This window comes from Oryctolagus cuniculus, chromosome 17 (genome assembly GCF_051225735.1).
Source record: "Oryctolagus cuniculus isolate XC-2025 breed Fujian yellow rabbit chromosome 17, ASM5122573v1, whole genome shotgun sequence".
In the NCBI taxonomy this organism is placed as follows: Eukaryota; Metazoa; Chordata; class Mammalia; order Lagomorpha; family Leporidae; genus Oryctolagus; species Oryctolagus cuniculus.
The window spans coordinates 62,869,609-62,893,152 of NC_142883.1; the positions used below are offsets into that span (position 1 = coordinate 62,869,609).

The window sequence follows — 23,544 nt, forward strand, 5'->3', positions numbered from 1 at the left end:
CCTTCTGGGCCAGGGGCCTTTGATCCCTGAGGATTTTGTCCCTGGCATGTGGAAGTCCTGCCCTGTGCCCCAGTTCCCTCCAGCTGTTCCCGTTGTTGACTGCAGGACACAGGCCTCAGCCCCGGGGCCACTGCTGGGGCCAGGGACGGGGCTGGGGCCCGGGCCAGCTTGGGCAGCGGCAGGCACAGGTCACCCCTCAGTGGGCAGAGAGGCGGAGACGGGCCCCATTGGCCTCTACCAGCAGTCAGGCGGCCCTGCCCCTGCCCTGTGGGGCTGTGGGGTTGGGGTTAAAGGCCGTCCCAGGGCCGCAGTCTTGCCTGCCTGCCCTGTCTCCCTTCGGGCTTTCTTCTACCCTCTGGGCAATGGTGCCGGGCCGGGCTGGGCGGGGCAAGCAGCAGCGCCGCCGTCCCCAGGCCGCCCCAGCTCTGCCTGCTCCTGCCCCCTCCCACTAAGCTGTCCACTGTCACCCAGTCAGATGTGACTGAGGGGCTCTTGTCCTGTCCTCCACCTCTGCGCCGTTAGACACGCCTTGAATTCTCCCAGGGGCTGTTGTATTGCCTCGTTTTCAAGAATGAAAAAGAACAGGAGGTGAACATTTGGCTTAGCAGTCAGGACGCTGCTGGGGACGGCGCGTATCCCATACAGGAGAGCCTGGGTTTGGGTCCTGGCTCCACTCCCAATGCCAGCCTCTTGCCCGTGTGCATGCTGGGAGGTAACAGGCCATGGCTCAAGTACTTAGGTTTCTGCCACCCAAGTGGAAGGCCCGGATGGAGTTCCTGGCTCCTGGCTTTAACCTGGCCCAGCCACGACTTTGTGAACGAAAAAAGTTGTTAAAACCATGAAAGAAATACTTTTTTAAAAAAGGAAAAAAACAAACTTTTTTTTTAAAAGATCCATTTATTTATTTATTGGAAAGGCAGAGTGAGAGAGAGGTATTTTTCTTCTATCTACTGGCTCACTTCCCAAATGGCTGCAATAGCTGGGGCTGGCCCTGCTGAAGCCTGGAGCCAGGAACTCCATCCAGGTCTCCCCATGGGCGGCAGAAACTCAAGCACTTAGCGTCCTCTGCTGATTCCCAGGTGCACTAGCAGGGAGCTGGACTGGAAGTGGGGCAGCCGGGACGCCAGCCAGGGCTCCTTCATGCGATGCAGGCGTCACTAGCTGCGGCTTAATCCACTGCACCCAAGGCCGGCCCTGGAGAAGCGAAACTCAACTCCACAAGTTTAAAATGCAAAATGTGGAAGGAGAAAGCAGCAGCAGGTTTTGTTTTTATTTTTGTTTTGTTTTGTTCTGGTGGGAGGGAAATGATGAATTTTTTCTAAAAATTAGAGTTGTGTCCATGTTTTAGAATTGGGCCTCAGCTGCTGGCATGCTGTCAGCCCAACAATCTCTTTGCTGAGTTCCAGAGGCTGAGAAACACCTTAAAGCAAAGTACCTGAGGCCACAAATGGCCCCTCTTTTTTTTTTTTTAAGATTTATTTATTTATTTATTTGAAAGGCAGAGTTAGAAAGGAAGAGAGAGAGAGAGGTCTGAGCTAATCCGAAGCCAGGAGCCAGGAGCTTCTTCCAGGTCTCCCACATAGGTGCAGGGGCCCAAGGACTTGGGCCATCCTCCAGTGATTTCCCAGGCCATAGCAGAGAGCTGAATTGGAAGTGGAGCAGCCGGGACTGGAACCGGTGCCCATATGGGATGCCAGCACTGTAGGCAGTGGCTTTGCCCGCTACGCCACAGCACCAGCCCCCACAAATGGTCCTTCAACCTGACTTTGGGCACGGCCTTGGTTCCTGTGACCTGGCACACGGCACGTGTGACTGCAGCGAGTTGTCAGGGCTTTTTGTGTTCAGGGACCTAAAACTTGTTGTCGCGGGTGGGCCCTGGTGGGACCGAGCAGCTGAGCCGTGCGAGGGCTGCGGCTGGGGAGGGAGCATCCGAACACGGGTGTTGTCTGCCCACCTCCTCCCAGAAGCCCCCGTGTCCCAGACCCCAGGGCCGTTCCCTCTGTGACCGCCTTAGATTGTGTTCCGTCACCTGGGCTCCCTCCAGCAAATGCTATGTGTTTCACAGTTGGATCCACCACTCAGTGGAGTTGACCTTTTCCCTTTAATTTTTTTTTTTTTTTTGACAAATTTTTACCACCAAAGAATGATGGGGTACACAGTAATGTTACATAAGAGTACTTCTGGATCATTTTATCAGCATCTCCCTCTCCTTAAATACTTAGCGCTTACCCCTCCTGCACCACCTCCCCGTCCCCTGATAGCCCCCATTCTTCTTTTGCTTTGCTTAGATTTTGAAGATTTATTGGGGCTGGCACTGTGGTGTAGTAGGTTAAGCCTCTGCCTACAGTGCCAGTTCAAGTCCCGGCTGCTCCACTTCCAATCCAGCTCCCTGCTGATGGCCTGGGGAAGCAGCGGAAGATGGCCCAAGCGCTTAGGCCCCTGCATCTATGTGGCTCCTGGCTTCGGATCAGATCACTCCAGCTCCTGCTGTTGCAGCTATCTGGGGAGTGAACCAATGGATAGAAGACCTCTCTCTCTGTTTCTCCCTCTCTGTCTGTAACTCTGCCTCTCAAATAAATAAATCTTTTTTTTTTTTTTTGGAGAAAGATTTTTATTGCAAAAAGATTTCCAAAATAAGATTTATTTATTTATTCATTTATTTGAAAGTCAGAGTTATATGGGCCGGCGCCGCGGCTCAATAGGCTAATCCTCCACCTAGCGGCGCCGGCACACCGGGTTCTAGTCCCGGTCGGGGCGCCGGATTCTGTCCCGGTTGCCCCTCTTCCAGGCCAGCCCTCTGCTGTGGCCAGGGAGTGCAGTGGAGGATGGCCCAGGTGCTTGGGCCCTGCACCCCATGGGAGACCAGGAAAAGCACCTGGCTCCTGGCTCCTGCCATCGGATCAGCGCGGTGCGCTGGCTGCAGCGCGCCGGCCGCGGCAGCCATTGGAGGGTGAACCAATGGCAAAGGAAGACCTTTCTCTCTGTCTCTCTCTCTCTCACTGTCCACTCTGCCTGTCAAAAAAAAAAAAAAAAAAAAAAAAAAAAGAAAGTCAGAGTTATATATAGAGAGATCTTCCTTCTGCTGCTTCTGTAGCAGCCAGGTCTGGACCAGGCTGAAGCCAGGAGCCAGGGGCTTCACCCGGGTCTCCCATGCGGGTGCAGGGGTCCAAGCACTTGGGCCATCCTCCACTGCTTTTCCCAGGCCACAGCAGAGAGCTGGATTGCAAGTGGTGCAGCCGAGTCTCGAACTGGCCCCCGTAACGCCAGCTCCCTCCCTCCCTCCTTGCCTTCCCCCTCTGCTCTGCCTCTGTGAGGTCCATTGTCCGAGACCGCCCACGTGTGGGTGAGGTCACGCGTGTTTGTCCCTGTGCTTCTGGCCCATCTCACTCGGCACAGCGTCCTCTCGCTTCTCCGTGCTTTCCCAAAGGGGAGCCTTGCCTTCTCTCCAGCCTGAACCGTGCTCCACTGCTGCGCGTGCACGTCCTGTTCTCCATCCGTGCGTCTGCCGGGGGCAGTGGGCAGGGAACCCGGGGCATCCCGGGTGTGTGAGGGACGCTCTCGGCGGCCCACCCCGTACCTGCCTCAGCCTCCTCCGGACAGGCCCCGACTGTCCCGGATTGTGGAGCGCGGTGTTGCTGGAGACGTGAGCCCCAGCCCGTGTCCCCAACGCTCCCCAGGTGAACCCAGACACTGGCTACATCGACTACGACCGGCTGGAGGAGAACGCGCGCCTCTTCCACCCGAAGCTGATCATCGCAGGTGCAGTGGGGGCGGGCGGGGTGGGGAGTGGCCGCGCCTCCTGGAGCAGCCGAGCCTCCTTGGTCACGCCTCCTAGGGTGGCCACACCTCCTAGAGCAGCCACACCTCCTAGGTTACACCTCCTAGGGTGGCCACGCCTCCTAGGTCACACCTCCTAGGGCGGCCGCGCCTCCTAGGTCACACCTCCTAGGGCGGCCCTGCCTCCTAGAGCAGCCACACCTCCTAGGTTACACCTCCTAGGTTACACCTCCTAGGGCGGCCACGCCTCCTAGGCTGGCCACGCCTCCTAGGCGGCCACGCCTCCTAGAGAGCAGGTGCAGGACCCTGCGCTCCGTGCCAGCTTCTGCCTGGGAGCGCTGAGCCGCGAGTGTTTGCGAGGTGCAGTAAGGTCGGAGGGCTGTCAGCGAAGCACCTGGACGTGTGGACCCCTGCCGCTGGGGGCCGGCGTGGCCACCGCGACCCTGAGGCGGCAGACCGGGGCCGCCTCCCCTTCTGCTCCCAGGGGTCCCAGGGGAGGCCCCTCCGCAGATGGCCGCGCGGCTGCCCCGGCTGCCCGCCACCCCAGCGGCCTGACTGTGCCACTCCCCGCCCTCAGGAACCAGCTGCTACTCCCGGAACCTGGACTACGGGCGGCTCAGGAAGATAGCGGACGAGAACGGGGCCTACCTCATGGCCGACATGGCGCACATCAGCGGGCTGGTGGCGGCCGGCGTGGTGCCCTCCCCCTTTGAGCACTGCCACGTGGTGACCACCACGACCCACAAGACGCTGCGAGGCTGCCGGGCCGGCATGATCTTCTACAGGAGAGGTGCGTGCCCAAGGGTGGGGAGGGGCAGATTAGCAACCCAGGGGGCGGGGCCAGGCGGATTAGCAACCCTGTGCCTTTTGCTCACCTGATCCTCCCAGGAAGTAGGTGTGTGAATGGCCGGAAGGTGTGCCTGGCCATCAAGGGGCTGCAGGGAGGCCTCGCAACGGTGTGTGATTTGGGTGAACTTAACTGTGGTCCCACATGTTTCTCAAGAAAGACTCACAGTAACCAAACTATAAGACACTGATGTATAAACCTCAACATGAGTTGAATCGTTCCGAGTTTCTCTGTCCAGGACCTTGCACCCTGCCTCTGGACCCTCCCCTTGTCCCAGGGCTCTCCTGGCTGGGGAGACCGCGCTAGGGGTCAGGTCATCATTGAGCCTGTGGGGAGACCTGATGCACTGACCCTGCGTCAGAAAAGCCAGCCCCCTGGCCACTTGGCTGGGGCCAGACCCAGCCGGCCGCCCGGTGCCTCGTTGCTCTGGGCCGCCCTGAGCACCGTCCTTACATGTGGAGATGCTGCTGAGGCAGGGAGCCCTTCCTGCCTGCCCAGGAGACGTGTTTTCTCCACTGTTGATGTGATTCTTCTTTTTTAAGATTTTATTTATTTATTTATTTGTGAGGTAGAGTTACAGTGAGAGGGAGAGACAGAGAGAGAGGTCTTCCATCTGCTGGTTCACTCTCCAATTGGCTGCAGCAGCTGGAGCTGTGCTGATCCGAAACCAGGAGCCAGGAGCTTCTTCCGGGTCTCTCTAGCAGGTGCAGGGTCCAAGGACTTGGGCCATCTTCTACTGCTTTCCCAGGCCACAGCAGAGAGCTGGATGGGAAGTGGAGCAGCCGGGACTTGAACCGGTGCCCATGTGGGATGCTGGCACTGCAGGCGGCAGCTTTACCCGCTACACCACAGCGCTGGCCCCTACAGTAGCCTTTAGGGTGACCATCATGGCGCCTGCCTTGTAAGATGCCGGTCTTCGCTGGTGCAGTCTCAGTGCAGGAACCCGCCCGCTCGTTTCCGGGCTCACCTAGGGTCAGGCTCAGAAGCGAGGCCGTCGGGAGCCCAAGATACCCGAAGCAGCTCCCTTTCCAAGAACAAAGGCTTGTTCATCTCACAGCGTTTGCAAGTTCAAGTCCAAGAGGAGTTGCGCTGGGGGGGGGGGGCGGGGGGGAGGCAGCAGGCGGCAATGGCAGAGCGAGTGTGGAGGAAGACTCTTGGTGAGCCAGGTGGGAGAGAGGGGCTTGGCCTGACTATGGCGTTCATGACCAATCCCTCCCTAGACCTACCTGCCGAGGGCACACCCCCCGGGAACCTGGGACTTCCCACTAGGCCCGCCCCCTAAACACCGCCATTGGATTACGTCCCTGCCCTCTTCACACCATTAGCCTGGGACCCGGTCTGCATGCCACGTCCCTGTCCCTTTCAAACTGCGGTGAAGGGGGGACCGGGACAGCTTCCAGGAGCCGATCTCGTGTTCCTCTCACCCAGGAGTGCGCAGCGTGGACCCCAAGACTGGCAAAGAGATCCTGTACAACCTGGAGTCGCTCATCAACTCCGCCGTGTTCCCGGGTCTGCAGGGCGGCCCCCACAACCACGCCATCGCAGGTAAGGCGTCAGCAAGCCCGGCCCGGCACCTTGGGGTGGCCCTCAGGGCTGCGGTGGAGGGGACCTTCAGCCGTGGCGGCTTCCGTGTGTCTGTGGTCCCTGACTGCCACCCTTCAGCTCAGGGCCGCCACTCAGCTGTTCCCACCGGCACTGATCAGAGGCCCTGCGCTGGGGGCAGGTGCACAGGTCTTGCGCTTCTGTCCCTCCCTTGTTTGCGGCCCTCTGACTGAACGCCGGGACCCCTGCTCCCTGCTTCTGCGCCCTAGGGGCTTGCACAGAATCGAGGGCTGCCTTCCTGCGCGTGCCCCGGTGGAGGTTCTGATTCTGTCCTCCCCACGCAGGGGTCGCCGTGGCCCTGAAGCAGGCCATGACTCCGGAGTTCAAGGAGTACCAGCGCCAGGTGGTGGCCAACTGCAGGGCCCTGTCCGCAGCCCTCGTGGAGCTGGGGTACAAGATTGTCACAGGTACGGACAGGTCCGCGTGCACCGGGGTGTGGCCTGGGAGGGCGTGGCCCCTTTGTGCAAAGGCGACGGGAACCGTAGCTGCCACTTGTCACCTGTCCGTCCTCAGAGCCCCTGGCGCTCACCTGAGTGCTCCGGCTGTGGCGGTCACACCCCTGGGAGGTGGCAGGTGGAGTGGCAGAGGGCACCGTCTCACTGAAGTGTCTCTGCCCCGTTGGGGTGGGGGTTTGGGGGGCAGGGCCGGGTCTCTGCTGGGAGGTGGCTTCCCAGGCGAGGGCCCCATTCCAGGTGCACCGTCCACTCACAGGCACGGCTGCTTCCCACAGGGAAGGCAGTGTTTTTCTCACGGCACGAGCTGCGGCATTGGGGTGGCCCAGGGGCTGGGGTGGCCGGGGGCTCCACCGGGCTGTGTCCAGGAGACGCAGAGCTGGCAGAGGCTGGACAGCCACTCCCTGTCCTGCTCTGCCTCACTTCCCCTCTGTCCTTTCTGCTCACCCCCCACGGCTTCAAGTAAGCAAGCCCTAGAGGCCCCCACGTGGCTGTGACCTTCAAGGTCCCTCAGGTCACTGTTTCTCAAACTTGGAGGCACACATGAACCCCCTGGGGATTCTGTGAAAAGGCGGGTTAGGAGCTGGCCTCGTGGTGCAGCCGGTTAATCCTCCACCTGCAACGTCAGCATCCCATATGGGCGCTGGTTCGGATCCCAGCTGCTCCACTTCCAATCCAGCCCCCTGCTGTTGTACCTGGCCCAAGTACCTGGCCCCTGTACCCAGGTGGGAGACCCAGATGGAGTTCCAGGCTCCTGGCTTCAGCCTGGCCCAGCCCCAGCCATTGTAGTCATTTGGGGAGTGAAGCAATGGATGGAAAAATCTTTCTCTCTCTCTCTCCCTCTCCCTCTCCCTCTAACTCTGCCTTTCAAGTAAATAAAACAAATCTTTAGAAAAAAGAGAACAGGTAGCTTAGCAGCTCTGAAGTGGGAGCTGCAAAGATTTTTTTTTTAATATTTTGTTTATTTCCTTGAGAGACAGAGTTATAGATAGGGCGAGACAGAGATCTTCCATCTGCTGCTTCACTCCCCAGATGGCCATAATGACTGGGGCTGGGCCAGGCCGAAGCCGGGAGTCGGGAGCTTCTTCCAGGTCTCCCGTGTGGGTGGCAGGGCCCCAGACATTCAGGCTGCTGCTTTTCCAAGGCCACTAGCACGGAGCTGGGTTGGAAGTGGAGCAGCTGGGGCTTGAACCGGAGCCCACAGGGGACACCGGCGACACAGGCGCCTATGCCAGCCCCAGAGCTGGCGGGTGGCAAGACTCCCAGCGAGTGTCGGGAGCCCACGCCTCCTCCGCTCCCTGGCCTGCCCTTGTCCACTGTGCTTTCTGAGGGTGCCAAAGATGGAGGCAGATGGTGGCTGTGAACGCCCCGCCTCTGGGGCTCCACCTCCCCTGTTGGCAGGCCCCTGGCATCTGAGCTCTGCAGGTGTTGAACATTCTAGGCGCGTTCCCTTTGCTGGCCTCACCCGCTGCACCCCTTGGGCGCCCACTCAGGCTCCTCAGAACAGAGGTCCTTCCCTGGGCACTGACTGGGCCCTCAGCATGTGTGTGTTCGACTCTGGTTCCAGGTGGTTCTGACAACCATTTGATCCTCGTGGATCTCCGTTCCAAAGGCACAGATGGCGGGAGGGCGGAGAAGGTGCTGGAAGCCTGCTCTATCGCCTGCAACAAGAACACCTGCCCAGGTGAGACTCCCCCGGGCCGCCTTTCCCACACCTCTCCTCTCCCACGTGCGCTGCCCCTGGCCAGAGGTGAAGCCGACGGCCGTTATTTGCCCTTTGAGGACACAGACCGGCTAAACCTTGGCTCTCTCCACACCCACTCCTTGGGACGTGGCCCTCACCCTGCTGGGAGCCCAAAGGAGGAGGTTGACCGGATGCGGCTGCATCACGGGCAGTGGCTTCACCTGCGGCGCCACAACGCCGGCCCCATTTTTTTTTTTTTTTAATTATTCTGTTTGGCCGGCGCCATGGCTCACTAGGCTAATCCTCCGCCTTGCGGTGCCGGCACACGGGGTTCTAGTCCTGGTTGGGGCGCCGGATTCTATCCCGGTTGCCCCTCTTCCAGGCCAGCTCTCTGCTGTGGCCCGGGAGTGCAGTGGAGGATGGCCCAAGTCCTTGGGCCCTGCACCCCATGGGAGACCAGGAGAAGCACCTGGCTCCTGCCTGTGGCTCGGCGCGGTGCACTGGCCGCAGCATGCCGGCAGCGGCGGCCATTGGAGGGTGAACCAACGGCAAAGGAAGACCTTTCTCTCTGTCTCTCTCTCTCTCACTGTCCACTCTGTCAAAAAAAAAAAAAAAAATTATTCTGTTTGTTTTCAAGGTGACAAGAGTGCACTGCGGCCTAGCGGCCTGCGGCTGGGTACCCCAGCGCTGACATCCCGGGGGCTCCTGGAAAAAGACTTCCAGAAAGTGGCGCACTTCATCCACAGAGGTGAGGACGAGGGGTCGCGTGCTGGCGGCCCGGGAGCAAGCGTCCCCGCTGCTGGAGGGGCTTCTGTGTCAGGGCCGAGTGCTGGTGACAGAGGGGGGCAGAGTGACCAGCTCTTCTGACCCCAGAGAAGGCGCGCGGCCAGCCCCAGGGGCGTTCTGGGGTGGCAGGGCAGGCCCAGAGCAGAGCCGCTGTCTCGTGCGCAGGCATAGAGCTCACCGTGCAGATCCAGGACGACACGGGCCCCAGGGCCACCCTGAAGGAGTTCAAGGAGAAGCTGGCAGGCGACGAGAAGCACCAGAGGGCCGTGCGGGCCCTGCGCCAGGAGGTCGAGAGCTTTGCCGCCCTCTTCCCGCTGCCCGGCCTGCCCGGCTTCTAGAGGGGCCGGCGCCCTGAGGCCGAGGGGACCCCGCTTCGTGCCCCCGTGGGGAGTGCCTTTGGACTTCCCTCGTCTCCTCCCACATCCAAACCCCTGTCCTGGGAGGAGTAAGGCTGGCCCGGGGCAGTAGGGACGTGGCGGTGAACCACGGAGGCCGGCCGGCCGGCTGTGCACCTCCCTTCTCTTAGCGCCCCTGGGCACTGGTCTGGCTTGCTGCAGCCGGCCGGGCCCCGTGCTCACGGCTGAGAGCTGCCCGCCGGGACGTGTCAGGGACGCAGAGCGGAATCAGGACGACCGCAGCTGACAGGCGTGCCCCGGAGCCGGAAGAGGTGTGCCCAGCCTGGCGGGAGGTACAGCTCCCGCAGCTCTGGGTCTCCTCCACACCTGCCCCAGGAAGCGCCCAGTGCCAGCCGCCGGCTTTTGCCACCACCCCCCACCCCGCACTGTGACAGGAAGCCGCATGTCACCTTCCCAAAGAGACTTTATTTTTCACATAGCTGAAGTGCAAAACATAGCTGACCGTTTTTAATAAGCACAATCAAGGTTTTAACCACAGAATGTCTACAAGAATTATAGCTTTAAAAAATACAACCAATTTTATATTTCAAAAATATCTGAACTCAAATAAATTAATTTCTGAAAAAGTACACTTCTCGTACTATTGGTTTGGCGTTTACTCTGGTTAAACTCTCGTGCAGCAACACCTAAAGGAGGCGCCGCCCCAGACGGCTCCTGGCGCTCCTGCTGTGGGGCAGGACTCGTGTCCAGACGGAGGGGGACATGCAGTAGTAAAAGAGCTTCCTCAGAAATGACAGGAGTTCATCACAGACTAAGCCTCTCACCGCTTGTCAGCGCAGCCCTGCCTCCAGCCACCCGCGCAGGACAGTCGGGGAAGGCCTTGCGGGTGGCAGCCCACAGCCCGTGTCCAGCCTGTGTGACAGCAGTCCCCACGTCTCCGCCTCCAACTGAGGCATGGCTCTGCCGCCCTCGCAGCCTCAAGTTCAGGGGCACGACTCCTCCCCGGCTGCAGACAACCGGACGTCCCCAGGGCTCCTGGTGCAGGCTCCGCTCCGGGAAGTCCGTGTGCGGCATGGTGCTCGGGGGCCCCCACTCCCCAACTTCTGCCTCCATCCTGACGCTTCCAAACCTCGGCAAAGTTAAGGTCAGGCTAGGTTGGCGCTCGAAGGTGGCTCAGGAAAACCTGGTGTGCCCTAGGCTGCCGGCTGAGGCTGGTTTTGCTCGCTGGGCAGAAGTGGGAATTGGATGCTTTTCCTTTCTGTAGCCCATCAACGCCACGCCGCTCGTGCAGTCCCATTTATCATCTCAGTCACAGCACGGGGGCCAAGGCAGAGCTGGCGGGTCGCTTCAGAGCACAGACCAAGGCACTTTCTTCTGAGCTTCTCGGGGAGCTGGGGGGTCCAGCGGCTGTGGGCTCAGTGCCTCGCAGGTGACACGGGACAGGGCACAGTGTGGACCGCTGTGCGGCACAGGCCAGGCATGGCCTTTGGCATCACGACCACATGGCTCTGGTCGGGTGTGTGTGTGTGGTGGGTGCTGCTGGACCTCCTAGGAGTTTGAAATGAGCCTTGTGAGCAGTGAGTGGACATCCGTGCTTTGAGTACAACATCTGACCGGCAACCGAGGCGGCAGGAGCCAGGCAGGGAGCGACAGGGAAGCTGTCGCAGGCCACTCCAGGTCCTGGAGGAGCGTGTGGGGCTTCAGCTGCTCTGGTACGTTACAGAAAAGTCACAATTTCTAAAATCCAAAGCTGCCACCAAAACAGGCGAGTTTCCTAGGAAACCAGTGAGGCGTGAGGGGCAGCGCGCACCCCGGCCGCCCTGCCCATCCTATGGTGTGCCTGCGGGAACCGCTGGGCATACCTCGTAGCCCAAGCTGCAACCATCTTCAGACAACGAAGGTTCGGCACGGGGCGCTCCAAGCAGCAGTGCACGCTGAAGCATGACTGGGGCCCGGATGCCGCGTGTTCTCTGGGCGGTGGTGTTTCTGAATGTTTCAATCCAGTGTGGCAACCCGAGGAACCCCTCAAATGAAAGTTCTAGAAGAGACTGGTCCCCCGGCACTGGCCTCCCACTGCCCACGTTCAGGGACATGAGGCTTCAGTCGCTGGCCCTGTGCAGTGGACAGGGCTGAGACGGCAGAGCTGCCCAGTGGTCCCCGCCTTCGCCAGAGCCCTCTGGGGGACACAAGACTTTGCATCACCGGGATCTTTGGAATTGATGCGTGGAGAAGGTAGTTTTAAATCAAACCCTAAATCCTGGAGTGAAACCATCAGCCCGTGAGGCCCTCTGTCCTTGGTGCGGAGCCAGGGGAGGCACCCTGCGGCCACCCACGGCTGGTCTCTTCTGCTCACTTAGCGCCTAGGCATTCTCGGCCAAGTGCACGGGCGCGGCCCGGCTGCAGCTGGGAGGAGCCACGTCTGGCTGCCCGGAGTCATCTTGTATCGGTGGCGTCCCAAGTCACAGTGCCTGGTGCTCGCTTCGGCAGCACATATACCAAGTCACAGTGCCTGCCGTGACCGCTCTCCCGCTTGTCACGGGACCCCGGCCTCCCTTCCCTTTGAGACGAATGCCACACGGCCAGGGTCTTGGGAGACGGGGCAGACAGCAACGGAGAACACACGGGGTGGGGGGTGTTGGGCGAGGGCGCCCGCAAGGGCGGGCAGGCAGATGTCCTGAGCAGACAGGGGCGCTCCATGCTTACACTGTCAGTCCGAGAACGTGCCCGAGGGGATGGAGGAGTGGCAACTGCCACAGGTAGCCGCCTCGGAAGCAAACACGCACCCCCCGACCCACAGCGCCCCACAGATGCACCCCCGTGGCTGACGCGGGCACTGCGGGTCAGCTTTCATGGAGCAAATGAGAAGGCAGTCAATACCCAGAGTTTTCCCCACCTGGGGTCGGGAGGAGGAGAGGGAATAGCTTAAAAAAAAAAAAAAGGTATGGGATCTTCAGGGCTGTGGGAAGCCCCACATCTGCATACTGGTGCCCAGGGAGCTGTGCTGGCCCCCGTCACTGGGACACACAGGGAGACAGGAGGACATCTCCTTCCAAGTCCCGAACGCCTTCCTTGTTGGGGGACTCCCGTGGTGGGGGGGGAGCCACGGGGCCAGAGGTGCACACAGCCTCTCGGAGCGCAAAACAGGAGCTTGCCCAGGAAATCCCTACCTGGCCGGCTGCACAGAGCCCCCCATCACCGTCACCACACCCAGACCCCGGGAGAGGTAGTGAAGTGGTTGCAAAGGTTAGTGGTGGGGGACCAGGGCGTGGCTTAGGCCGAGGCCCAGCGCGGAGCGGGAGCGTCTCTCTCGCACAGTGGGGTGGCCTCGTGGCCCGTCTGCGCGCTTCCCAGTTCCCAGGGCCGTCCTCGCCCCTGGCTCAGGCCCTCCGCGCCCACTTCCCAGGGAGAGTGACTTTGGGGCGGGGAAGGGGCAGGGTGCTACCAGCACTCCTCAGCACCCAGCTGGGCGGGGCTCTCCCCACCGCCTCACTTGTCCAGGGGGCTACACAAAGGGCCATGGCTAGGGGCTAAGCGGGCAATGGACGTTCTGCCCTGTTCTTCACCAAATCAGCACAGTTACCGGCTGCCTCTGTCGCCAAATGTGGCCGGTGTGCTCCAGCCGGCGTGCTGGGCCTTCCCACCCCACCGGGGGCCGGCATCTCCTTTGCCCCGGCTGCCAGTCCTCAAAAGCCGGGGCCGCCCTCTGCCCTGCCAGGGGCCACCTTTGGCCAGGGAGCCGAGGGCAGCTGTCACGGTCCACCCAGACGCCTTCAGAGAGAGCCCCGCCCCCACCTCTGCCCAGGTCCCGCTTGCCACACCACAGCCACACCACAGCCACACCACAGCCACGGCTGCCGCCCCGCCCCGCCCTCCCCATGCCTGAGTCACAGGTCCTGGTCGCGGGGGCTGGGACCACCCTCAGATTTTGTACAGAAAGCTGGGGACGTAGTCAAACCTGAGAGTGGGGGGGCCGGCCCCAGGGGCCTCGTGCAGGTAGTGCAGCTTCAGCAGCTCGGCCAGGTACTGCACCACCCTGACGTCCTCGTTCACCAGGCCCAGGTTCAGCTGCAGGAAGCTCAGCCGGCGGCTGGCAACCAGCTCCCGCGTCTCCTGGTCGTGGGCGGGCAGGTGCAGGTGGTGGCAGAAGGTGTAGAGGAAGGCCTTGGAGCAGAGCTGCGTGAGCATGCTCTGGACGTGCAGGGAGTAGGTGCTGCCCCGCTTGATCTGCGTGCGGTGGTCGGCCAGCCGGGGCACCAGGGCGCCTCTGTAGAGCGGGCAGCGCAGGGTCTTGTTGTCCAGGTCCAGGATGCTGGTGTAGCGGCTGTAGCGGCTCAGGGCGTGCAGGGTGCCGGCGCTGCCCGGGGAGGCCACCCTGGAACACACGGGCCAAGTCAGGAGGAAGCGCAAGGGCCAGGCAGAGGTCGGGAGGGGGCTCCCTGCTGCCAGGCCAGCTCCCACCCAGCCAGGCTCTTCCTGAAGGCAAATCTGATCACCGCCACGTCCGAAGGGCTCCTCACACCCTCGCGACCAGAGCTCGAATGCACAGGGTCCTCCCTGGCAGTCCCATGCCTGCTGGCCTGTTACTCCCCCAGAGGAGCTTTCCTCCGTCTGGAGCCCGCCAAGCTTCCGGCGGGGACTCAGAGCACACACCTGTTCTCTCCCGGGAACGCCCTTGGCTCCCTCTGCACTTGGCTAACTTACACCTCACCCAGCCTTCCCGCTGCAACCTGGGCCCGGCTCCTTAACCTCGCTGGACTGGCCTGTAAGATGGCGACAGGAGTCCTGTGGGGCTGCTGCGGAGACGAAACACGCTGAGCCCGTGCGGCGCCCGGCCCCAGGGGAGCAGTGACTACCGTCCTGTCACCTGCAGCGTCGGCCAAGCTCTGACCCAGCCGAGGACTGTCCATCAGAGACAGGGAGGCAGTGTGTGCTCAGGGAGGGAAGGCGGTCACGTGGTCGGCCTCTGGAAGCTGCTCCTTAAGAAACCCCGCTCTAGGGGTTTCTTAAGGGACACCCACGAGCCACACGGGAGGGTGCCTGGCGCCAAGTCCCGCCTCTGCCTGAATCTGGCTTCCAGCTAATGCACACCCTCGGGGGCAGCAGGGGACGCCACGAGCGCTCAGGCCCCCGCCACCCATGTGGGAGACCTGGATGCAGCTCCTGGCTCCCGGCTTCAGCATGGTCCAGCCCTGGTGGTTGGGGGTATTTAGTGAGTGCCCTGTACTCTGAACCACAAGGAGGAAAGTGGGCGTGGACCACATGCATCCCACAGGCCACGAGGAATCGGTGCCTGCCGGCAGCTGACACCCAAAAAGTTCATGAGGGCAGTGAGAGTCGGAGCCCATGTTCCTGTGGCCTCTGTGCCTCAACGGTCCCACCCTCCTGGGGGCCTTCTCGGCTCTCTGCACTTGCTTCTGGGGGAAGGAGCCCTGTCCCTCACAGAGTCTGCTCTTGAGGCACCCTGCCTTCCCCAAGGGGGCCAGCCCCAGGCCACACACCTCCCGAGCGTGGCACGCCCAGCCCCCACGTCCAGGCGCTGTGGTGGCTGCACGGCCAGGCCGCACCTCCCCTCCCCACTCCCCCATCTCTCTGGGATGCCTGTGCTCAGTCCCTGGGCACAGCTCTGACACCTTCCACGGTAGAACTGTTTCTCTCAGAATGCGCTGAGCACTCCGGGGGCCAGTGCTGTGGTGCAGAAGGCTAAGCCTCTGTCTGCAGCTCCACTTCTGGTCCAGCTCCCTGCTAATGTGCCTGGGAAAGCAGCGGAGGATGGCCCAAGTCCCTGGGCTCCTGCGCTCATGTGGGGGACCCGGAGGAAGCTCCTGGCTTCAGATTGGCCCAGCTCCAGCCATTGCAGATCTCAATCTTCCATCTGCTGGTTCACTCCCCAAATGCCCAACACAGCCAGGGCTGGGCCGGGCTGAAGCCAGGAGCCTGGAACTCCATCTGAGTCTCCCACGTGGGTGGCAAGGACCCAGGACTGACCACAAAAGTGGGACTTGAGCCCTAGCACTCCGATATGGGATGCGGGCATCCCAAGTGCCTCAACACGCACCCCGTAGCTGGCTACTTCTGACTGCTCCTCTATTCCTGTTTCCCACACAGCTCCACGGGAGGCCAGATGACACGGGAGAGGCACACCCCGGGCCCCTCTTCTCAGCTGCGCGGTACCCACTACTGAGCACTGAAGATCCCCACGGCCCAGCCTGAGGCTGGGGACCACCAGTGAGGACACAGAGGCCGATGCACAGCCGTGGCTTGTCCCAGGTCACCCAGCTGGTCAAGCGCTCAGGCCACGACTCAAGCCAGGGCCTCTGACCCACACCAGCACTTCCTCTGCCAGCCATGAGCTTGTTTTCCAACCAGGGCAGGGTTTGTCACTGCTGCTTAGTAAGCAACATTAGCTGTCTCTGCTGTGCCCTGAAACTGACTGGAGACCAGCTCAACTGTCCGTCTCTCAGCCCTGGGCGGCTGACCCAACCTCTCAGCACAGGAAAATCAAAAGCTGGTGAGACTGGTAGTCTGAGGTGCAATCCTTAAGACCTTCGACACCGGAGCTGGTTTTAGGGGAGCCCAAGGACTGAGGCGCCAGCATACGAGAGGAGCCCCCCGCGCCACAGCTTCGAAGACGGGCGGTCACTGCTGCAGAGGCACCTCCCCGCCTGCCATCGGCCCGTCTCTGAGCACCGCGGAGAGCCAGAGGCTTGGCACATTCTAACCGTGAGCCCTGCCCACAGCTCCAGAGGTGCTCAGCGCGAGCTGGTGAGTGAATGAATGACAGGAGGTGTTGGGTTCAGATCTGCAGTGAGCGGTGGCAGCACCAGGGCCCAACGCAGACCACCCACCGCTTCCTCCCTTAACTGCCATGCCCACCACGAGACCACACCTTAATGCTATGTCCACTATCCAGCCCACCCAGGCTCGCCATCTGTCCCCACGCTGCCCCCGCTGGTCAGCTGCTTCTCCAGAGACCTCCCCTGGGGCACGGGGCTCACTCCCCGGCCTGCACCTGCACCCATGCAGGACGCTGGGGCGGATGCTCCCAGTGCCCCATGTCTGCATGTGGGGCGGGGTCCAGAAAGGGGAGTCAGTGGCATGCTTTCTCAACACACTGGAGCCGTCACTTCTGGTGGCCTCTGGCCCTCACAGTCGGCCCAAGTGCCCGAGGAGCAGCGCCACAGGCCGCCAACACCCATCGTCACAGCAATGTCTTGTGAGCCAAGTCTGCCCGCAAGGGCACGGCCTCCGAGAGGTCAAGCTGCCGGCAGCACAGTGACAGAGCGGGGACAGACCCGACAACCTCAGCACTGGGCAGCGTCTGGCACTTGGCAGTCCTCGTGTGTTTTTGGCAAAGTCCCATGCTGCGATCCAGCCTGTTTTCCTAGATGGAGGAGTCACTTGCCTGGTGAAACAGCAGTGGCACAGCAGCCCCGTGGCCCGGATCTCCCCATGCCCCTCCGGGGGGCCTGGACACACAGCCCACAGGCAGCCGCCCCACCCCGCCCTGCCCCCTCACTCGGCTGCCCACAGCTGACCTACGACGAGCCCTCTGCCATTCTGACACCTCCGAGGGTCTCATGCGGACAGACTGCCCAGCTGCCCCGAGAAGACACAGGCCGAGGGTTGGGGCACAGAGAGAAAGTTGGAGAATGGGGGTTGGGGGGTGGGCAGTGAGGGACACTGATTCATCGCAGCGCAAAGAGCAAACTCAAACACCGCTCAGGGGAAGGCTTCCTTCTGGGGTACAAACGGCAGGTGGCCCTGGCCCAGAGGCACAGGGCACCGGCAGGGCGAAGCCTGCAGACCCAGTGCAGTCACGCAGCAAACAAACCTCCAGATTCAGACTCCACACCCGGAAGCAAGGGCTGGCCGGCCTCCCCACCACCTGACGCCATGCCATGATGGGTGACCCCACCTGCCCGGTCACTCCCAGTGTGTCACGAAACTGGCCATTGCAGAGGACAACCCGCTGTCGGATCTCTCACCGCCCTGCGTGGTCACAGGCTCTGGTCACCTGTCCCCTAGGAGTGACTCTGCCCAGGTGTTTCCAACTGGCACCCAGCACCTGCCAGCACGGGCTGCGGAGACGGCACTTGCCGAACCCCCCCCCCCCCACAGTCACGGGGGTATAGCCTGACACCGCAAGGGTTCCAGCGAGCTCCCTAGGACCCCCACCAGAGGGACAAACGCAAGGAGACTTGGGAGATGGCGACCTCCCTGAGGCCAGGAGTCCAGAGAGAGAGCGAGCAGCGACAGTGGGGGCTTCGACGATGTGGAAAGCATTGTCTGCCCCTCCTACCGTGCGGGGAGCGCGGCCGGGTGCGTCCACCCCAGGGAACGGACTCACCAGGTGCCGAGAAGGGAAATGATCTACAAAGGGTCATGCAATGAGGAAACGGAACACGGACTGACGCACGGAGGCAGGGGGCTCGGCCAGACCTGCCAAGCAGAACCGGGAAAGACTAAGCGCCTGCTAACCACAGCCAGGAAGAGAGCGCACGCAGAGGGAGGGAGGGGGCAGCGGGTTAGGCCATCGGCTGCAGTGCCAGCATCCCCTAGGAGCACCGGTTCCAGCCCCCTGCTCCACTTCTGATCCACCTCCCTGTTAACGCGCCTGGGCGAGCAGCAGGAAATGGCCCAGCTACGTGGGAGACCCGGCTGGGGTCCCAGGCTCCTGGCTTCAGCCCGGCCTTTGCGACTATTTGGGGAGTGAACCAGAAGATGCAGGATCTATCCCTGTCTCTCTCTAATTCTTTCAAAGAAACCAGAGAAATCTGACAGAACAGAAACAAAACGAGGGCCCCACGGAGGCCCTGCTGACCCTGCACCGGGGCTGGCCGCCCGCCCTGGCGTTTCTCCCAGATCTCTCCTCAGTCAGTGTTGACACCACAGTGTGAATTCAAGGCTCAGCAGAGGACCTGAGAGAGCCCCGAGTCTGGCCACGCCCAAACCTCAGCTACATCATTCAATCCCACGTCTCACCCCCCCCACCCCAGTCAGAACCTCTGCAGCAGGTCCAAGACGGTAAAAGTCCCCCCAAATAATTCCAAGACCCTGATTGGCCGCTACTCCGGAACCGTGACCTCCTCCCAGAATGGACAGGAAACTGGAAATCAGAGAAGGGAAACAATTTTGCTGGAATTCAGCCCGTGAGCTTGCACGCACGCGTCTAAAATTCTCGCCTCCCGATTCTAGGTCCACGCCAGCCTGCCTCGTTTCTAACCGGCCAGGGCCCCCCCGATCACCACCACCGGTTACCTCTGCAGGCCAATAAGCTTCCACTTCTGAAAATCCACGATGTGCAGAGGGGAGGAAACCCAGTGCTTCACGGGCTTGGCGCAGCGGCTGTAGTTGGGGACAAAGATGGACAGGGCCGTCACGAGCTTCCTGACGATGGTCTCATCTTCGCCGAGGACCACGAGTGTTCTCCCGCTGAGCAGGGAGTAGATGGCCGGGTGGGCAAAGGGGTACTGGCGGATGAACTTTAAGGCGTTCTGGCCAGCCTTCTTTTTATGCCTCTCGGAAGACGGGCCAGCGGGGTGAGCAGAGGTGGGCGTCCGATCCGAGCCCGTGGAGGCTATGCTGCCCACGTAGCTGTGGGTGTCCGAGCAGCTGTCCAAGCTGGTCTTACTGGCATCCCGGCTGGCCAACAGGTGGCTTGGGTCCAGCTCGTAGATGGGAAACCCCTCACAGCTGCTGTCTCGGGGAGACGGGTCGGCGTTGTCCGTGGCAAAGTCCACGTGGAAGCCCTGCTCCTTCTGCCTACAGCGCTGTGGGGGGATGCTCACCACCCCGTCCTCGGCAGACAGCGCGTGGGCTGCGGCGGGCAGGGGCAGCAGCTGAGCACTGCTCTCCTTCCCAATACAGCAGGATGGGTCCACCTGGGCTGCGGTGCCGGCGGCCGAGTCGCCCTCCTCGGCCTCTGCCAGCCCCGGCGGGCTGAGGCTTGCGTGGAAGTGGATGGCTCCCTCGCCGTCCGCGTAGGCTTCTTCTTCGTTAATGGCACTTGGGTAGCTGGCCTTAAAGTCGTCAGGGATGAGGGCCTCCGAGGGGCAGGTGCTGAGGACTTCGATGCTGTCCTCGCTGATGGTCCTGTGGCTGACGGCTTTGCTCCGGACCACCTGGGGGCTCAGGGGCGCGGTGAGGCTGGCCTGGCTGTCCGACTTTGCCAGGACGCAGGCGGATTTCTCCGTGCCCAGAACCTCGATGCTCTCCCCACTGCTGACACTGCCCTTCATGTCCATATCCAGGTAGTCCAAGTTCTCCTGGCGGTCAAAACTGCCCGCTTCCTTGTCCCCCTCCTCTCTGAGCTCCTGCTCCATCTTGATGGGCACGGACTCCACGCTGGACTTGTAGGAGCTACCACTGACGAGCACTTTAGGAATCAGGCATTCTTCCAGGGACCTGGAGGGCGGCCTGTCTTGACTGGTCTGAGAGCGCATGCGCCCTGGGTGCTCCACCACCCTGTCTGCCTCCTCCACCAAGTCCTCAAACAGGAAGTTGGTCATGCGCTGCTGTCTGCGAAGCGCTCTGTCGATCTGACTGGTCAGGAGGTAGCACAGGTCTCCTCTGAACATGTGCTCGATGTGGCTGAGCTGGGCCAGGGTCTGGGTGAAATACTCCGTGTCGCACAGCTCCTCCAGCGTCTTCAACTTCTTGTCGAAACACTTGGTGGACTTCGCTTTGATGAGTTTGGGGGTGTAGGTGGGTCTACACGTGCAAGGGTCAGCATGGGCCGGTTCATCGTCAGGGTGAGAGGCAGCCGGTGCCCGCTCAGCCTCTTCCTGGCCGTGTTCCCTCTCGCCAGAACACGACTCGGACCCCTTCAGCTTCCGGTGAGGGTAGGAGCGGATCTGCTTCAGCAAGTCCTGGTGTTCGATGATGGACTTCTCCACGCTGGCCAGCTCGTTGGCCTTCTCGATGGCCTGGGACGAGTAAAAGCCCTTGTCATTGGCTTTCTTCTGGATCTCCGTTTCTGTGTGCAGCACCGTCCTGGTATAATCCAGGTCCTTGAGCTTCTTCTCCAGCTCCCCCGCGAACGCCTTCCTGTTGCCCGTCTTCAGGCACTCCGAGGCCCTGGAGAACTCGGCCGACAGCTCCTGGAACTGCTGCATGATTTTATGCTGGTCGGCCGAGATGTACGCCATACAGAAGGGCCTCACGAAGCCGCGGGCCTCCAGGTCGTACAGGGTCAGGTGGTGCACGTAAGCGAAGGCTCCCTCCTTGGAGTCGCCAAGCACCACCTTCGAGTCCTCCACGAAGTTCAGCTTGGGGTAGGCGGAGCCGGGAGGGTGGCCCACGAAGGAGGCCTGGTAATCCACAGACATGATCCGCAGGGAGAAGTAGTTGAGATCGAAAGTGCCGAACACTTTGGCGTCATTGGGGATGGTGAGCAAGGGCTGGGGGCCCACCTGCTCGGAGAACTCGGAGATGAGGATGAAGTCCCTGGAGAACTTGGCTCCGGACAGCTTGGACCACGGGTGGGCTTCCTGGCTGGCGAACGGGTACAGCGGCACCGAGTACTCCTCGGGCAGGGCCGGCTCATTGTAAGGCTCTTCCTCGTACTCGTCCTCCTTGGTGTAGGCCACCACGTCAGGGGCGCCAATCATATTTCCAGGTGTACGGGGAGAACATTGAGAGGGTCAATGGACACTGAGAAGGAAGTCCCTGCGGCCTTCTTTGTGCCCCCTCCCCCAAGAGGGGTCCCAGGCTATCTCACACGTCGGAAGACCACAGTCCCCGCCGCCCGTCACTGGTGCAGCTCCTCCGGAGCCCTCATGAACCCCCAACACTGGGGAGGCCAGCTGCCCGCCGCCTCCTCCTCTTCCTCTGGCGAGCGCGGCCAGCGCGAAGCACCTGCAGTGAGGTCACCGGCACTCCCCCGCAGCCACCGCGACAGCAGCCCCCGGGCCGGAACGGGTGCCTAACGTGAGCTACGGGCCGCCGCGGGGGTCGACCCGGCGTTGTCGCCCTCCCCCCCACCCCACGCTCCGAGCGCAGAAACCGTCGCGGCTCTTTGGACGCCACAACTCCAAGCCAGCTACCGCGGCGCCGCCATCTTTGTGTCACATGACCCGTAGCGTCAGCGCCTCGTGACCCGGAAGCGTCCGCGCTGATCTCCCAGAAGAAGCGGGGGACCTTATTGAGAAAGAGAGCGCCTGCGACATGACTGTGTCCCCACGCCACCCCGGCCCATCGCAAGGACGAGTCTCATTATAAATCAACCGCTGTCAGGAAGGGGAGGCGGGGCGGAGCCAAGCGGGGAGTGGCGGAGAGAAACGTGCGTGAATGAGAGAGCCGAGAGCGCGGGGCAGTCTGGGGGTTGTAGTTCGAGGTTGCTGCGGGGCAGTCTGGGAGTTGTAGTTCACCGTCGCTGCGGGGGCAGCCAGGGAAGGCAGAGTGCGCGCGCCTGGCGGAAGTGGCCCGGGAAGGCGGGCGGAAGCGGGCGCCGACGTGCGGGGTTCCGTGCAGGCGCTGCGGTGGCCGGGAAGCGGCAAAGGCTAACGGGCCGGTGGGACAAGTGACGGGCGCAGACGGCTCGCGGAGGCCCCAGTTTCCTCACGGGCCGCACCTCTGGCTTGTCCAGCATGCGTGGGCACTCGGCGAGCGGCGGCGGCGGCGGCGGCGGGGCCTAGGAATGATCTTCCCGGTCGCCCGCTGCGCGCTGCGGTGGTGGCTGCGACGGCCGGGAGAGCGTGCCTCGTCCCGCGCCGCCATGGAGGTGGCTTTGCGGGGCGCGCGGAAGGTCCTGTGTGTGGCGGAGAAGAACGACGCGGCCAAGGGCATCGCTGACCTGCTGTCCGGCGGCCGGATGCGGCGGGTGAGAAGGCGCGTCGGCGGCTCGGCCTGTAGGACCCCCCAGCCCCCAAGCCTCTCTTCGGGCCTCACCGACTTCCTCCGGCTTTGCCCCACGGCCGCGTCCCTGCACCTTGCTGCCCAAGACCGCCGGGGCAGGTGCCGCGATTTTTTGCGTTCTGCCTTCGACCGCAACCCACCCGGTTCCCCAGTTAGCCCTCCTCCGTTCCCTGCAGCCTCGGGTTTGGGGAGTTAAGGGTGAGGTCGGAACTGCACCCTCTCCCGTGTTGCAGACTGGGAGAGAGGCGCGAAGCGTAGAGGGCCCCTGGAATGTGTACATTGCACGCCTTGGAGGCTTCCCGGAGGAGGTGCCGCGGGCACCACCAACTAAGGTGGTTTTCTGGAAGCTCTGTGCTCCTGTCCGGGGGGGTAGGGGGGCTTCGACCCCAGTTTCCAGCTCTGCCATAGTGGGAGTGGGGAGTTAGCGGGGTGCTGGCTCCCAGCTTCACCTCTTTTCAGCGCTACAAGGACCGTAGGCCATCTGCAGGGTTTGCCTGCTTCAGCTCTGGGCTGATCCGATTGGGAGCCAGGAGCCTCTTCTAGGTCTTCGAAGCACGCAGGTGCAGGGGCCCAAGGACTTGGGTCATCTTTTACTGCTTTCTCAGTGCATAGCAGAGAACTGGATCGGAAGTGGAGCAGCCGGGGCTCGAACTGGCCCTCCGATGGTGGGCTGCGGGCAGGGCTTAACTTGCTGCTCCGCAGTGCTACCTCCCAATAAGAGATACTTCAAAAAGGTCAGAGGGGCTGCGTGTTAAGCCTCCCGGTTAAGGACCCCACGTGGCTGGATTTGACATCTGACTCCAGTTTCTTGCTAATGCAGGCCCGGAGGAGCTGTGCCATGGGTCCTGCCTCCCATGGAGGAGACCTGGCTTGTCTTCTGGTTGTAGCTTTGGCCCAGCCCCTGCCTTGGAGGGCATTTGGGGACTGACCCAGCAGACGCGTGCTCTCTGCCCCTTAGATACATTGCAACACAAAAAGGTTCCAGGGGGTTTGGGCCGCAGGTTAAGCCACTGCACCTGTGATGTTCTCGCCCCGCGTCGAGGTGCCGGGAGTGCTGGCCGAGCCCCTGCCACTCCACTTGGCAATCCAGCTTCCAGCTACCGCGCCCCAGGAGGCAGCAGATGGTGGTTCAGACCCCTGGGCCTCTGCCACTCATCGGGGAGACCTAGATGGAGTTCCGGGCTC

At 61.9% G+C, this 23,544-nt stretch overlaps 3 protein-coding genes across 4 annotated transcripts in view; 2 read left to right on the plus strand and 1 right to left on the minus strand.

The window, feature by feature from the left end:
* The window catches only part of SHMT1 (serine hydroxymethyltransferase 1), a gene marked incomplete at its 5' end in the record, with an annotated part of 23,923 nt that extends 13,796 nt beyond the window's left edge, over window positions 1–10,127 (plus strand). Inside the window, 7 exon segments of the mRNA NM_001101717.1 lie at window positions 3,678–3,759; window positions 4,355–4,567; window positions 6,053–6,169; window positions 6,511–6,633; window positions 8,246–8,362; window positions 9,000–9,110; window positions 9,314–10,127. Coding sequence (NP_001095187.1) covers window positions 3,678–3,759; window positions 4,355–4,567; window positions 6,053–6,169; window positions 6,511–6,633; window positions 8,246–8,362; window positions 9,000–9,110; window positions 9,314–9,486 — 936 coding nt within the window. The 3' untranslated portion in view covers window positions 9,487–10,127.
* On the minus strand, window positions 9,950–21,850 carry SMCR8 (SMCR8-C9orf72 complex subunit). Its single transcript, XM_089317077.1, has 3 exons — window positions 18,763–21,850; window positions 12,014–13,876; window positions 9,950–11,972 (listed from the first exon to the last, which is right to left on the minus strand). Exons 1-2 carry the CDS (start codon window positions 21,111–21,113, stop codon window positions 13,423–13,425), a joined length of 2,805 nt encoding a protein of 934 aa, XP_089173203.1. The 5' UTR covers window positions 21,114–21,850; the 3' UTR covers window positions 9,950–11,972; window positions 12,014–13,422.
* A 42-nt stretch (window positions 21,851–21,892) lies between these two features.
* The window catches only part of TOP3A (DNA topoisomerase III alpha), a 30,803-nt gene continuing 29,151 nt past the window's right edge, over window positions 21,893–23,544 (plus strand). The window contains exon 1 of one of the 2 annotated variants that reach the window (XM_070061553.2): window positions 21,893–22,324. In XM_070061553.2, the coding sequence (XP_069917654.2) occupies window positions 22,142–22,324 (183 nt within the window). In that variant the 5' untranslated portion in view covers window positions 21,893–22,141. Of the gene's footprint in view, window positions 22,325–22,346; window positions 22,459–23,544 lie in introns of those variants that run through there. The other variant, XM_070061550.2, reaches the window with a different exon arrangement.

Coding starts and splice junctions, on each gene's coding strand:
- SMCR8 (XM_089317077.1), bottom strand. CDS start 21,113: ATGATTGGCGCCCCTGACGTGGTGGCCTACACCAAGGAGGACGAGTAC. Junction 13,877..18,762: donor AAGCTTATTGGCCTGCAGAG/GTAACCGGTGGT, acceptor CGTGTGTTCCAG/GGTGGCCTCCCCGGGCAGCG.